Source organism: Melanostigma gelatinosum, assembly GCF_949748355.1.
Source record: "Melanostigma gelatinosum genome assembly, chromosome: 1".
NCBI classification, from domain to species: Eukaryota; Metazoa; Chordata; class Actinopteri; order Perciformes; family Zoarcidae; genus Melanostigma; species Melanostigma gelatinosum.
In genome coordinates this window covers 8,342,166-8,357,861 of record NC_136634.1, presented here as the reverse complement: position 1 = coordinate 8,357,861, position 15,696 = coordinate 8,342,166, and the positions used below count along the sequence as shown (strand labels likewise).

The 15,696-nt window shown below is 43.2% G+C and overlaps 1 protein-coding gene across 1 annotated transcript in view; it reads right to left on the bottom strand.

Annotated features, from left to right (window-relative positions):
• Positions 1-4,707: 4,707 nt before the first annotated feature.
• The window catches only part of LOC306791066 (A-type voltage-gated potassium channel KCND2-like), a gene marked incomplete at both ends in the record, with an annotated part of 29,181 nt that continues 18,192 nt past the window's right edge, over positions 4,708-15,696 (bottom strand). Inside the window, 5 exons of the mRNA XM_079287682.1 lie at positions 4,708-4,885; positions 6,072-6,292; positions 7,273-7,371; positions 8,367-8,465; positions 8,910-9,072. Coding sequence (XP_079143808.1) covers positions 4,708-4,885; positions 6,072-6,292; positions 7,273-7,371; positions 8,367-8,465; positions 8,910-9,072 — 760 coding nt within the window. The remainder of the gene's footprint in view (positions 4,886-6,071; positions 6,293-7,272; positions 7,372-8,366; positions 8,466-8,909; positions 9,073-15,696) is intronic.

The following is a 15,696-nucleotide window of genomic DNA, read 5'->3' as shown; positions in this document are numbered from 1 at the left end:
GCAAAAAAAACAAATTCTAAAACCGTGTTTTTTCTTTGTCATTATGTAGTATGGACTATGGAGTGTAGATTGAAGAGTGAATTCACAAATTTGAATTGCATAAATCGTCAAAATAAGCTGTCGTGATTTTTTTGTTTTGCTGCTTATTTTGTACAGTTCCCTCCCACTTGTTTGGGCGACTTAATGTAAATATTGTCAATTTGAATCTGTTCCTAAAGTGTGCTTAATTTGTCTTTTCACTTCTATTTTAGCAGGTTGTCTGAAATATTTACATTATTTCTTTATTGCCAAGGCATTTGATACATGGTTTTGTGATTCACCACAGTTTATTGTCCAGAAATGTTTTTCCACAACTGACATTTGATTAGTCTAATATGTAAGATGGTCCGGAGGAAAATGTATTGTGTTGATCTAATCCCAGATTTCACCATCGTCCATAAACTTGCACATTTGAAGCAAAGAGCATTTCACACTTTATCTCCAAACAGGATTACACAATGTCATGCTATAATCCAGCAGCATGGCTCCCTTTATTTCCTGAGCCAAGTCAAGTACTCCCAAGTCATCCATCTGGCATGCTTAATGCAAAGCTTGTGACCTTTGTGAAAGTAAATGAAATGGACAGCTGTTTACCTCACACATCTAATATCGTATGCATCCCAGGGCCATTCCATCATCATTATTGCATTTCTGTTTCGAGCCCCTGGTTGGCTTTTTAAAGTTGTAATCCGGATTGAGACAATGGTGACGTAAATACATTTTCAATTAACAGCCATCCCTTTTCCCCCAGCTGTCTATGCTGTGAACACACAGCACAGTATTTAATGATTGCGAACAGTGAGGACTCCCAGGTGACCTCCTGCTGCAGTGGAGTGATAATGAAAAGGGTGGATACTTGTCCAAGCTATAGGTTCACCCATTAATATTTTTCACTCAGTGCAGACTCCCTTGCCAACAAGCGAATCAGGCATGTGCGTTCGGGCGGCATAGAGAGAATGAAGACACTGAACTGAACATGATGGCTTTTTAAACCTGGAGATGAGAGGCGAGCCTACACCTGCATGGGACTCTGGCAACAACACCATTTGGGAGGACTACACTGACATCGCCTTCGTAGTGGCAAACAGCTTGATTCTGTTGATCACTTCTGCTGTGGGGATTGCAGCAAATCTTTTTGTCATACTGGCAGTTTACCACCAAAAATCCCTTCAAACTGCGATTAATGCACTGGTGGTAAATCTCGCAGTCATCGACATTCTGAGGTGTGCAATTGACTGCCCCATTCTCTTCACCATCGTCGTGACCGTATATCAAGGAGGACATGTGGACGCGTTGATCTGTGATACCCAAGTGGCCTCTTTCTCTTTCAGCTGCTGCATCCAACTGTTGACACTGACCTGTATAAGTGCGGAGAGGTACCAGGCCATTGCCCAGCCCTTTAAAACTAGTCAAAGGCAAAGACGGATTCGGGTGCAGATTCCTCTCACATGGATCTTGGCTATTCTGGTGGCATTTTTTTGTCTGATATTTATGAAGGACTCACCGGTGCATACCAAATGCAAAGGAGTATGTGGAGAAACAGCATCCTCCTATGACACTTTTGGACTTTACATGGTGTTCCCACTGTGGGCAGCTTGCTTTACTATCATCATTTTATTCTATGCTCGCATATTTGCCATTGTGAGATCACACAATCAAAAAATATTTGACAAAGGTAGTTTTCGTCTTTCAAAGACTGAAGATGAGCAGAAGAAAGAAGATGAGCAGAAGAAAGAAGAAACCTTAGCTGTGGAAAATGGACCCGGAAAACCAGAGCAAAACCAGACCCTGAGCAAAAGCGTTGCATCAGAGATAACTGACTTGAAAACAGAACAACCTCAGCCTCCTGCGATGCAGGTTGCCGTGCAGACTGATTTTAAAACAGAGCAGTCCAACTCCTGTGACACGAAAGTTGAAGCAAAACCATCAAATGGAGGCGCTGCTGCCAGTGTTAAAAGCTCGACCACAATGCCGCAGGTGTCAAGCAATTTTGATACAGAAAAGCAGCTCAAAGAGAGAGTGAAAACGGTCAAAGCGCCCTCTGAAATGAAAGAAACCACCCCCCATGCTCCCTCATCTGCACAGTTAGAAAAACACCGGTCCACTTCTGTTTTACTGATTGAACTAAAACAAGCTACGAACGCCGATGGAGGACAAACACTGACTGTTGCCACAGTAGATCAAATGTCTTCATTACCTCCCGTCTCAAATAATGCCCCTGAAACAGAAGCTACAAAACAAAGTGTGCAGGTGGTAGGTGCTGTTTGCATGATGCCTTCAAAAGCAAGTAAAGAAAGAGTGCACAAAAAGAAGGAAAGTCAAATGGCGAAGCGAGCTGGCTACATCATTGTATCCTTCCTCTTATTCTGGTTGCCATTGATCACAACCACCCTGATGAATTTTGTTGTTCGCGGCAACAACAATACAAAGGTCGACATTTGTCAGGTAAGGATGCATTTCTTCTGGCATTTTGTATGTATGTGTGCTATTTTTTCAAACTGAGCCAAAGGTTTAAAGATGTTTTTTTATAGATTGATAGCTGCCACACAAAGTTATCTAAGTTTCCTTTTTTATTTTCTGTGATTTATTTCAGATCAATCTGGACATGGACATTCTGTCCGTCTCTGTCGCCTGCATTACATCTTTGAGTGACCCGATCATATATGCTGCAGTCAACCCTCAGTTTCAGACAGAGTTTTATCGGATTAAGAACAAGTTTGTATCCATGTTCAATAAGAAATGATCATATTATACTTCTATCTACTTTTCAGTGGCTCTAGACCAAATTCAATGTTCACCATGTACCTAAATATTGAAATGGTTAACGATTGTCTAGTCAGTGTTTAAATATTAACTCAATTATACCCCAGAAGATAAAGAGTGAATTTTTATTTTGGTATATTTTATATGCTGCTGCGTTATCTTAGATTGTGTGCAGGATGACTTTGCAGCAGTTCCTTAACACTGCAGAGCAGAGGCGCTGCATGCTGCCAGAAACAGCCTGGACTGAAGCAATCAACACAGCAGAGGGATGCTGTCCCGGGAGTTCTCTGTCAAACAATCACTGAGGCCTGCTTGTCCGTCTCCAGAGACTCTGCAGGCAGGACCAACCACTGGGACAAGTCAGGTCCTCACATGTCCTCCAGCATCGCCTAATTATTATCCCCATCTGCTTATTAGTGATGCTCTTTGAGGCAAAACATTACGAAATCCATCTAATTGTGCTCTGGTAAAAAAAACAAAAGACATGGGTCATTTAATGGATGTTTCAGTAGAGCTACAGTATTTATTCTATCCACTGCACCAAATGCACAATGTGTGATCATTTGTCCCTTCTCCTTACTCCTTAAATATGTACTCAATATATGACAAGATTTGCATTTCATTAAAAGCAAAGTGTTGCGGAATTTACATCATAACATACCAGCCTCATTGTTGTTTCCTTCCATCGATCTCAATTTTACTGACAAACCTCCAACAAGAAGACATACTTTTAATAAAACAGAATTCTGCAATGACAGCATGCAAATCCTTAATTCAACCAGTAAACAGACAGAAATAGTATGCCGACAACTGTAAACTAAATCTAGAAATAAGAGGAGCCAACTTCAAATGCAGTCGATAAAGTTCTAACTGAGATATTTACAATATGAAAAATGTACAAAATGGCCCTTAAACACAGTGAAATCTACCAAGTCTCGCTTATTATAATTCATTTTATAATTTAAGAGCAACTCCATGGAATTGATGTTCAACACTCTTTCATATGGTCTTCCAGGTCAATACTATGTTTCAACATTAGGGTTAGTATTAGTTAAGTGTTGCGGAGAACATTCACTTATATTTCTACTTTGTGACCTAACTAATATGTGCCCTGTATGGTTCTCAATATAGATTGGTAATCGATGACAGTGGCTTTCACAAAGATCCATATCAGAATGTCAAATATGTAAGCTAACACAGATTTAGTCGTTTTTGACTTTCACTTGCACATTTCACAAACATGTCAGGATGCGTAGTATACTTTACTCGTCAAGCGATGACATCAACCAGTTAATGAGTCAGTTAATGAATATTCACAACAGTTATCCGTTCCAGTGGATGTATGTTTTCTAAATTTACAACAGTGAGGGGACTATTAGAAAGCAGTTAATTGAGGGGTTTTAAAACAATCTATTCATCCGGTTGGTGAGTGAAGTGGATGTTTCTAATGTGTAAGTAGACGATTTAATATTCACAAAGATGGCCCTCAGTTAATGAATATGTGTGCTTTGTCATCAGAGGCCATCACGAATGACTTTTCAACATCTGCCGTTCCTCCTTTGAATCAGAAGACAACAAATACAACTACAATACATATTCAAAAATAAAGTTTTTTTTCTCAGTATTTTTAGGCAACAACGATAACCACGCAATCCCAACGCTTCCTCGCTCTGCTGTGCTTAATGGTGCAAGATCTGCTGGTTTGCTTTTTACTTCCAAGGCAGCCGTCCACATCATTTTAATACCATGCAGAGTTTGACATCAGATGAGATCACTACTTCAAAAACCCCGATTTCTGCTAATCTTATAATCCCTCTAGATTATGGCAGGTTGATGCTCGGTGGTCCCTCTCCTCAGCATCTGGTGCTTCTTGAGACCAGTTAGCTGATCAGATAAGCATGACATCTACAAGGCAGATACTCTGACAATGTTGCTCTGAGAGTATGCGGTGGTGGTGGTGGAGCCGTGTCCGTCCGATGAGGTCACCACCGGTGCAGATAGGCTGACCATGGAAGGAGTGATGTAAGGTTGGTCACATTTCAAGGGCACAGTCTCGTCGAGTTTGGCATTCAGGCAGGAGCGGCTGTAAAAGAAACACGGGATGAAAGAGGGTGAGAGGCTTGACCGTGTGAATTTATTACACAAAGCCTACACAGAGTTCTTTATTCTCATACTGTACAGTATGAAAGCCATGATCCAGAAATATCCACGCTCTTTGTGCCGAGTGAATATATAACGGTATTAAGTACACATATCTCAGTTGTTAGTGTGTTTTTTTGAATGCATGTGAATACATTCAAGTTCTCATTTTGAACTGCTGTCCAACGAAAACCATGTATCTCCAAAATGCAAATTTTTCATTAAATAAGAAAAAACAAACTTGTCTGAAGCTTCATGACAATGCACTTTTAGATCATTCAACCTCATACATAAGAGACTTGTCTGAATCAACAAAACAGCCCTCAGTTTATCTGAAATTCTAAAAACTTCTTTCAAGAGCAGATGGCCCAAAGTGCTTCATAGTAAAAGAGAAAATGCCCGGCATACAATGCAGATTGCAAGCTAAAGAAATAGAAGAAATTAAACAAGAGCATTTCTAAACAAGTGTGTCCACGGTGTCCACAGATGTTCATTCCATTGGGAGATAGTTCCACAGTTTAGGAGCTGCCACCTCAAAATCACAGTCTCCTTCAGCGAGGAACAACTAACAAACACCGATCAGAGGACATCAGAGACCTGCTGCTGCAGTCGCCTGACCATGAAAGGCTCGAACCATGATCACAAGTAACTTGAACTGTGTTCTAAATTGAATGGGAAGCCATTGAAAACAAAATCTGAGTCACATGAGACCTTTTGGAGAATTGGTCAAAAGCTTGTCTGCAGCATTTTGGACCACTCGTAGGCAATTTAGGGAAGTCTTGTTAAGGTAAGTGAAAAGAGAGTTGCAGTAGTAGGGGAGGAAATGAATGCATGAATAATCATTTCCAACTCCAGCTCTGGACACAATGGGCCTGAGTTTAGAAGTGTCTCTAAGTTTGGAGAAACAGGAGCTAACCAAACACTTAACATGCTGATCAAGACGCCGTGATTTCTACTAGACAGCAACAATATGTTTTTTACTTCCTTATAATTGATAATTGTCTATATATCAGTGAAACTGAATCCATCACTTTCTAAGCGTTGAACGAATACAGTTTTTTCTTGTCATACCATACAGCTGTTTGCATGTATATGTGTGTATTTGGTGTGAGTGAGTCGAGAGACACTACCTGTTGGCCACTGGCCTCTCTCTTATCTGTATGGTGCTGAGTTCCTGGTTGTTTGTGCTGGGCAGACTGAAGCTGCTCTTCTTCCGGTGGCGTCGAGAGCAGCACGAGCTGAGGCCGTGTGGAGACGAGGACAGCGAGGACCCACAGGACCCCGACTTGTTCATCACAGAGATCTCCATGCAGTTGGCCTGAAACGTCTGCTCGTCCACAAACTCGTGATTCTGCAGAGGAAGATGGGGGAACATTTGGATTCAGTGTTGCTCGTGAATCACTCTATTACATCGATGATTAGCTCTGCAAAATAATGAGTGAAGATGTTTCACAGTAAAGACCAAACAGACTGAACAGGATCCACAGCAAAATTGTTTCATGATTGGAAAATGAATCATTAAGGGAACAGAAATACATTGGCCCAGATGTCCATATTAAGTGCCATCTGCGAAAACATTCACAACTGTTGTCCCTGTGACAAATGAGCATGACTTGAAGGTCAGACTCCACGAGGGTTTCAGGCTCAGCCAGCAGGTGGCAGAATGACACCGCACAGGATCTGATGCCATGCCTTGAATCGTGCCTCCTGTTTTATACCTTCCCTCTGTCACTCACGCATCCTGTCATCTATAATGCACACCGTGAGAGGCCTGATGTAAATATGTGTGCTGCCATCTGAATGGCATGAAGCCTTTATTGAGCTTTTCCCATGGGGGGGAGGATCTTCTTTGTGGAGGGACACTGATTTACTGCCTGTCCATGTCTCTGTACAGGATTTAGAGCTGCATGTGTAAAACTCGTACAGAGTGTAAAATGAAGTATGTTGATTTTTTTGGAGAGAATAATGTTACTGGCTGCTTGAGTCATGTTATCTTTAGCATGTTGCTATAGCGAGGGGACGCAACCTTTCCCAGTCCCATTGACAGCTATTTTTAACTTGTGCTGCATTTCAAAAAAAGAATGTACATGTTAGAGCATGGATGACAAAAGTCACTTTGTTTCTATTTACAAGACACTGCAAAATCCTACTGATACTACTGATAATACAACACAGACAGAAGTGATGCAATTTTTCATACAAGAGCTGTTTTTACAGTGAGCTATCTATACCCTGTTACCAAGAAAGTAAAAATGAAAGATGCCAAAGTGAATGTGGGTTTTTCCCCCAGTGGACTTAGCTTTGAAGTTTTAGGAAGAAAGGGCATCTTACCGTGGTCTTCTCCAGGCAGTGCAGCAGGTGATTATGTTGGCTCTCAAAAGGAGGGCTGGGGGCCTTCGCCACCAGGGCTTGTCCTGCCTGCTTGCAGGCCTTGGAAGACACAGTAAAAAACAAAACAACAGTGTAGATGAGCAGGTTAAGATTCTGCATGGACACAGAGTCTCAGGCAACAGCTAGATCGGTGATGTAGTGGAGAGTACACAAAGCATTGAGGGTTGAAATGCTGATCTGTAGCACGGCAGCCAATCTACTGAGATCCTAGTGAGGTGTGGATGTTTTAGAGATGCGTAGACACAGTGGCTGACCACAACATGTTTCACTGATACAATTATATTTTTGCAATTCTTTAGCTGATTTGGTGACAAGGACCAGAAACGTCAAATTAGAGGTAATTTCAGTGCAACAGCAGTGGCACACCTAGACACAGATCGAACAGATTGCACCAAACACATCACAGATTTCAGACCACGACAACACTGCACACTTTGATGGAGCTCTGCACGGCTCTGGGATGGAAGGTATGTTGTGTTAGTTAGCGCTACAACCTGGATGCTCCAGAAATAACACACGGAACGCACGGCAGATTAGAAAACAGAGTTTAGAGGAGATGCAGGCGAGCAGACAGCCTCCATAGCAGTAAGCCTTTGGTTTCCTCCTTCCCCTCCAAACCCTGTTGGACAGACATGCAGAGCTTGGTCATGAGTCAGTGTGACGGTAATGGCTGTGCTCCACCAGAAGGCAAGTGTGCCTGCCTGGCCCTCCTGCTGTATGGATAGAGAGAGAGAGAGAGAGAGCGAGAGAGCGAGAGAGAGAGAGAGAGAGAGAGAGAGAGAGAGAGAGAGAGAGAGAGAGAGAGAGAGAGAGAGAGTGTTGAGGAAGCATGTCAATGCTGCAGCTGAGAAGTGTGATGTAAGAGAGAGGACGATCACACTGAAGCACTGGAATGGCAGCAGCCCCTGTGTTACAGCATGAGAAACCCCCCTCCCCCTCCCGTGTGTGGTTGCATGGCCCCCGAGCAGAGCGGCATGCAAGCATCAGCGAGGCCCCAGTCAGTCAGCCCCCAAGCCGCTGCTTGGTCTCGTTACCTCCTCCAGCGGGTCGATCAGGAGCCCATTTTGTTTGTAGCGCATATAGACATTAGTGCCTCGAATCTTCGCAGCACGGATTCTAGCAAGCCGAGATTTCTGTTTGAACAAACAGACCTCTGTTTTAGCCTCTGACGGTTTGTCTGTCACACTAATTGACTCTGTCTCCCTCTGGCAGCCACAGTATCTAGTAGGGAGAGGCCATGCTTAACCCTACGATTAGGAAATTCTGCCTCAGCAAACAGTTTTAAGGAAGAAATGCACATATTGCTATTGAAAAGCTGCTGACACAATACTCTGAAGATCATTTGTTTAGTCATTGTCATTCCCTCGCTTATTTCTTTCTCCCACTGAAATATACTCAAGGAAGTTGAGCCCATCCAATACACACACACACACACACACAGAAACACAATAAAAGATAAATATTCTGGAAGATAGTGTTTGCCCTGTCATTCTGTTACGTGCGGATAAGACAGGGACAGAGGAAAGAGGCAGATAAAGAAGCAAAATAAAGAGAGGTAGGAGGGGGAGAGTCTGTACCCTCTGGGCTCGGCGTTTCTCTGCCCGCTGGCTTTGGTGGTAGATACGGCTGAAGTTTGACACTATGACAGGAACAGGCAAGGCGATGACCAGCACCCCACTCAGAGAGCATATGGACCCAAACACCTTCCCTACGATTGTTTTTGGCACCATGTCACCATACCTGAAACACAGAAAGCAGACAAACAGTGAGCACTGGGGTAGAAATACAAGAAGAAGAAAAATATTCCTTTGAAAGAATCTGCCCTGGAGGCTCGTTTCATCATGTTAAATTGTTGTGTGTCTAATGTTATTTTTAATAGTCCTGAAATAGTCAGCGTGACCTTGGATTATTTCACAACTTCAAAAACGAAGTCATTTGAAGTGGGCGAGGAATAAATAGGACTTTTGTGACGCCTGTTCTTCTTGGCCTACTTTCTACATGCCATCGTGATGTTCCTCTTTTAAAACCCTGTTTCATATATAATTACACACCTGCTGGCACCGGCTAATGCTTTCACATCATGGCCAAATGCGCTACATATCCCCTGTGACCTATGCTCGCCGCAAAACAGCTTGTGAAAGATACAGGCAGTAGTATCACATCAAGTAAAAGCAAAAGGCGAAGGGAACAGCGTGATGCCGAACCGGCTTAAGTGTGTGGGCCTCGACAGCCACATGTGTGTTCTGTCCTTCTTCCCACATCAATTACCTTGACTACTGAATGCAGATACACACTGAAACCACATTAAAACTATTTGTGTTCGAGATAAAGGGAAAAGCAGCTCTTTGGAACACTGATCTAAGCACAAGCATGCAATTTTACAACATTATACAAATGTTGAGCAGGCTGCATTCAGCACGAACAGAGTAACGGCCGCACATACGTCAGCTGGGACTGAATCCTCCGCATTAAAGAGATTAATGTGCCTGTCTTCTATCGGGCAGTCAGACCTGTCTGGGCTCAATGTAAAGCTAAAATCAAACTGTCTTCAAGCTCTTACTTTCTTTACATTTGCAGACACGTCCGTTGCCCCTTACTTATCACTCCGCTGATTTCAATTGTTTCGTTTGATTTATTTCAACACATTTTTTCTTTACATTTTCATATAGTTTTCATATAGGTTAATGGCACAGCAGCCAACTGTGTGAGACAAAGTTATCGTATCATGATTGTTTCTGCGGCACTGTGGTCTTTGAATAATTTATTTTGAGTAGGAAACAGCATACATTCACTCAGCTACCATTGAGGGGAGCTCCACTGCTAAAAGCTACTGACTTGTTCGTGACAATAGTGAAAAGTCGGTTCAGTTTCGATGTACTAAACACCTAAATCACTTGCTTGCTACCAAGACTAACTAAGCCACATTTTGACATCCTGTTGCTACATAAAGAGGTAATTATCATTCAACATCGTGAAATAATAAGGAAACAAACCCTAATTTCTCCAAGGCCCAAACCTGCAAATTACACCCACAAATCAATTGAACATCACCTGCATGTTCTTGAATAGCCCTCTGCAGACACTTTAGGCAGCACTGGGACTTCAGTAAAAGAGAGCAAATGAATGATTCTGAGCATGTATGTTGTCCTTATCTGCTAAACAACCCTCTATGTGCTGCGGAGGACCAGCAATCCAGAGGATTGCCGGTGGGTGAGATGAATGATCGAGACCCTAATGCGCAAATGACCTGAGAAGACCATTACCTCCTGAGAGGAAGATGAATGCAGGTGGGAAAGGACATCAGCATTGCTCAGTGGCTGTGACAGCCGCACGTCTCTCAAGTGAGGCAGGGTAATGTGAATGTATCGCTACACGGGAGGTTGACTATTTCAGAAATTAACTTGTCTAATGCCCACGGCCGTCTGCTTGAGTCATTAGCCTCAGGTTTCCGTCACGTTGGGTCCAACAGCCTGGGCTTTTACAGAGCTTGGGCAGAAAGATGTAAAAGTGGACATTTCAATATCACGCTTGATGGGACTTCATGTACAACAGTTTGCTTTCAAGTTGCGTAATCTCACACAGATGTCATTCGTTTTACAGTTCATTACAGGTCGAGTAATGTTCCTGTAATCACTGATGAAGCCTGACAGCAGGTGTCAATTATAGATTCCGGATGTATACTGTTAAAAGCCTCTTAAGAGGTCCACAGAAAAGATGCAGGAAAGCGTTTTCTTACGTAAACATGATTGCTCAAGTGTGTTTTATTCCAATGGGAGGATGGCTGCTGGATGTGAAAATAATTCCAATCTGTTAGATACAATATATTGAGCTCCTTTCTCTTGAAAGCAAAGCATAGTCGTGGGGCAGGTGAAAAAAAACAAGGAGCAAGCGCACTCTGGAGACAAACACTAACAGTGATGGATTGTTCATATGGGGGAAGCTGAGATACACACAGCTCTGCCTCCTGGATGACGGCAGAGGCAGGAATTAGCAGCAACGAGAGATTAAAGTAATGTTCCTGCTTTGTTCTTGTTGTCTCCGACTACCAGGTATCCACGTTTGCTACCCCAAGCAGACACGGGTGAGACACGAAGATGGATGGCCAGATCCTTATCCACCCCGCAGAGGAGGAAGAGGAGTGTCGGAATGACTGAGTATCAATTCCCCAGTTTCATCCACCTGAAACCATACTGCGCTCGCACCAGCACCGGTTTTAAAAACAGCGCATTGTGTAGAATTGTCCTACAGTGATATGACAGCATTGCAGGTGACGCCCAGCGAGCTGAGAGACAGGGAAACTGAGGGCTCGCATCAGACGGTGTGGGAAATGTCAGAAATGTCAGACTAAAAGGACTATTTGAATTCCAGTAAACGGGGGATGAATGTCCCCGCCCGGCTCGGATAATAGGCCAATCAAACATTCATGAGTCCCTGTATCAACCTGCGTGGCAGAGTTTGTGCGGTTGACCTTTGTGGTATTCCATCAGGGGGTGCTCTGAGACAAAAAACATGGACACGCCTGGATACAGAAACACACCCAGCCACGAGATTATGCACTTGTTTGTTTCTCTTTCTGTGTGTGTATGTGTGTGTGAAAAGGCCTTTAATTTGACTTCTAGTTAAACCAATCGCCCTTCCTAAAAAAGCAATCTTGTTCCTTGATTGTCTTCCAGAACCCTGTGTTTGAAATCTGACTGCCATCTGGTTCGTGGGAAGCGAGAGAGAAGAAAAAACAAAAAAATGCAAGATATCTGGATGACTTTACAGACACGCCATTTGTTTCTTTCTCTTCTCAGAGACGGAGCAAGTCTTTTTTTCTAAAATCAAACAAAATGAAATTAAATCTTTTTTCAGGTAGAATGAGTCTAAATTGTAAAACTCTGACCCGTTCTGATCGCTTGCCCCGCTGCGTCTGCTGCGCAGAAATAAACTGACCTATCAAAGAGTTTGGTGTTGGCAAGAGAAAGGCATGAAAACCCCTCTTGTTTGAGCACAGGCTTAAGTTTCTGATGTAATCATAGAGGTCCCACCAACTCAGACGCCAGCTGAGCAGTGCTGACAATTAGGATCCAAGAAGGATTGCGGCAGATCTTTCGGCTGAGAGGGCTTTGTCACCAGCGTTTAAATCCTATCATCCACCGGCACCTTTGTCATGGTACTTCTAGCTTCCACTTCCTGTGTTTTACGATGAAACTGACTTGCTTCCTGCGGATGTGACTAGTAAAAGGCAATAATAAACGCAAAGGGAATGAATGGCCTCACAGCACTAGATTCCACTGATGTGAGCAATGAAGGTCAAAGTGTTTAAATGAAGAAACCCTGCGATAGAGAAACTGGAGCTGCTGAACTGTGTGGCGCCGTTCTATTAAATCCGTCACGGTAAAGACATTGAATCTCATCAAACCGCACTTTGATCTACTCCACTTTGATATTTCAATGAGAAGCAAAGGAATTAAACTAATTTGATTAATACATGAAGCATTTTGATTCGTCCGCTGATAAGAATCAAGCTGAATTAAGCACGCTGTCCTATCTCATGCATGATCTCCGTTGTTATGCCAATAATTGCAGAGGGGCCTGCAATCTAATAATCTGAATCTCAAATAGATTCAAATCTCTCCTTCTTCCATGAGCTTGGTTTTAAATTCACATCTCACTCTGCGTTTGCCCCTTATTATCCGCAAGCAACCGCCCCGAGGCATCTGTTGTGGGTGTTGAGTGACGGTGAACTTTCTATGAAATGCTCTTTGAGATGCTCAAACAACACAGTCATTTGAAAACGCACTTTACTGTGAAAGAAAGACGTCAAGGTTAACCGCTTTTAGTCCAACACGGGATTAGCATTTTTGTTGATGAGATTGGTAAATTCTAAACATGCTCTCTTCTTCGAGTGTCATCGGAATGTCTTCGATAATTCGGTGAATGCACGATTGTCTATTTGACTTTCACCGACCATCCCATCCCTCCCTGTCGGTGCTTCCTGAGGTAATTCACTCGCTCAGTTTCACAGTTCAATGATTTCTACAGTACGGACAAGCCCTCCAAACCTGTGAGACCACAACCTGTCAATTATCCTGAAACTCCGATACTGTCACTGACTGTACCAATCAAAAGTTGATAATGACAGAGAGAGGCATTAAAAAGGCGAGGGGACACCGGAGAGAGTGGCAAGGTCGGGAAGTACCGGATATCCTTAAAGTGGTAAAATGTCCTGCGGCCGTGATGTGAAATGTAAAGCTACAGCAGAGTGGGCACAACATTAAATGTTATCCGAGGACCTGACACTGAAGTGATGAAGTCGTACACTGACCAACCGAGAGATGCTCCGTTCTTTTTACAAGTCGTGACAAGGAGCAAATGGAGCAATGCTCCATGACAATACGGTTCTCTGTTCTTTCTCCACAAGGCTGAAAGAGCACAATATTCATCCTTACTGACAGTTAAATAATAGATGTAGCAAAAAAAAAAGTAATTTTCCCCCCAAACTCCATCATGCTCACACTACGACGAATCCAGAAATGGATTATGCTGCCTGCGTGTCACACAGGCATACTAACTTGAGGGACAGGGAGATATACATCTTCTGGGGTGTATTTGTGAAGACCGCAAGATTTATGAAGTACTGCAGGAGAGGTCTTGAGGGTGGTTATGTCATATTAAGAGCTCTCGTAAAAAATTGAGTGTGTAAAAACAAGACAGGAAAGGCGATATGATTGTTCTTTTCTGTGCCGATAGGCATCGTGAATCTGACCGCAGAGCAAGAAAAGAGAAATGCAGCAAACAGACTGCTGCTGCACAGGTAAGCAAGGGTAAGTGAAGCTAGTTGAAAAAGGGAAAACTCTCTCTTGTGTAACATCAATCTATGTTATTGATGAAGCAAATGTAAATCCGTTTGGTAGTTTGGTCAGCATGTTAGAATATGAAGCACATTCTGTATTTATCCATCTCCACAATAAACAGACTAAAATTCTGTGTAACGCCAGAGAGACTGGAAGCATCACTGGTGGCTTTCACCCTGCAGGCATTTTCCAATGCAGTGGCACAGCTACACTGCAATGCAATCCTTGGGGGAGATACACCAGGTTTCAAGAATCAGAAGCACAATAAATGAACATGATCTCCAACATGATCCCGAAACACCACGTATCAGTCCTGATGTTCAGCACTGCATCTCTGGCTGCAACCCGGCAGCACAACATCCAAAACGTTGCCTCTCTTGGGTTTGGACACCAAAGACTGATGGGATTAAGAGTGTGTGGGACTCTGCTCTGATGCTATCCCTCAGATATACATCATTATAAAAGGGGGGAATCCCAAAGGCGCTGGGATTAGCCTGCTGGATTTTCACTGCAGGTGATAAGGGAACGAAGGAGAGGCTGGCAGAACTACACAACATAACGGCGAGATGGGAAAGCAGAGATAGGAGGGAGCCAGAAGACCGCACTGCCTGGTGTAATACGTGAGGAAAAACAGATGTGAGAGATTGTTTTTCATGCTTTCCACAATCCAGCTGAGATCCAGTCTCTGCAGATTTGTGAAAGGCGATGGGTAGAGCTGAAGGTTCGCATGTGAAGTTCCAGGAAACAGCCATAGCACGCATGGCTGCATGCCAGTGGGTGCTAATGCATTGTAAATGACGACTTTGTGACGCAGCGGTGTCAATTTGGCTTTGATCTTCCAGCTGAAGGTTCAGCGTGAAAACTCAGGAACTACACAGAACCAAAAAAGGCTGGTGAAATTCCTCTTTTTTTCCAAACTGCACAGACACAGATAAACCATATAGAATAATCCCCCACGTATAGCTCTAGCAAAGGCACCCCATCTCTCTCTCGCTCACATATCAAACATGTATTCCCTCGGCCCTGCAAATCCCAGCTTAACCCTCACCCCACGAAACTAGGCGGCTAGTTATCATCGCGGCTTTGACATTAGCATGCACGCCCTCTCTCATTTGGGAGATCTTCTTAAGAGTCAGGGATGATAAAAAGCTTTCCTCTCTACCGCTCTTCCATCCCTGACTTTGACTCACCCTTCCTCTGCCTGGACCTGCCTGCCTCTAACTATGAGATGGAGATGAAACGCTTCATTCTCTTTCTTTTTCTCCTCCGTTTCTATTATCGTGCAGTGCTATAGCACAGTCCTGCTTGACATTTTCTTTTCTTATGCTCTTCTCCAGTCTACACCTGCTAACGCTTGAGAAACAGCTGCTGTCCGACGCAAAAAAAGCAACCCTATTCCAATGCTATTATGTGCCAAGTCACCTCTAATTCAGCTCCTCGTGGTCATGATTACAACCAATTCCTTACGGAGATTTCTTTTAATTACAAGATGAATGGCTGTTCTGTATTAATAGAAGTTTTACGA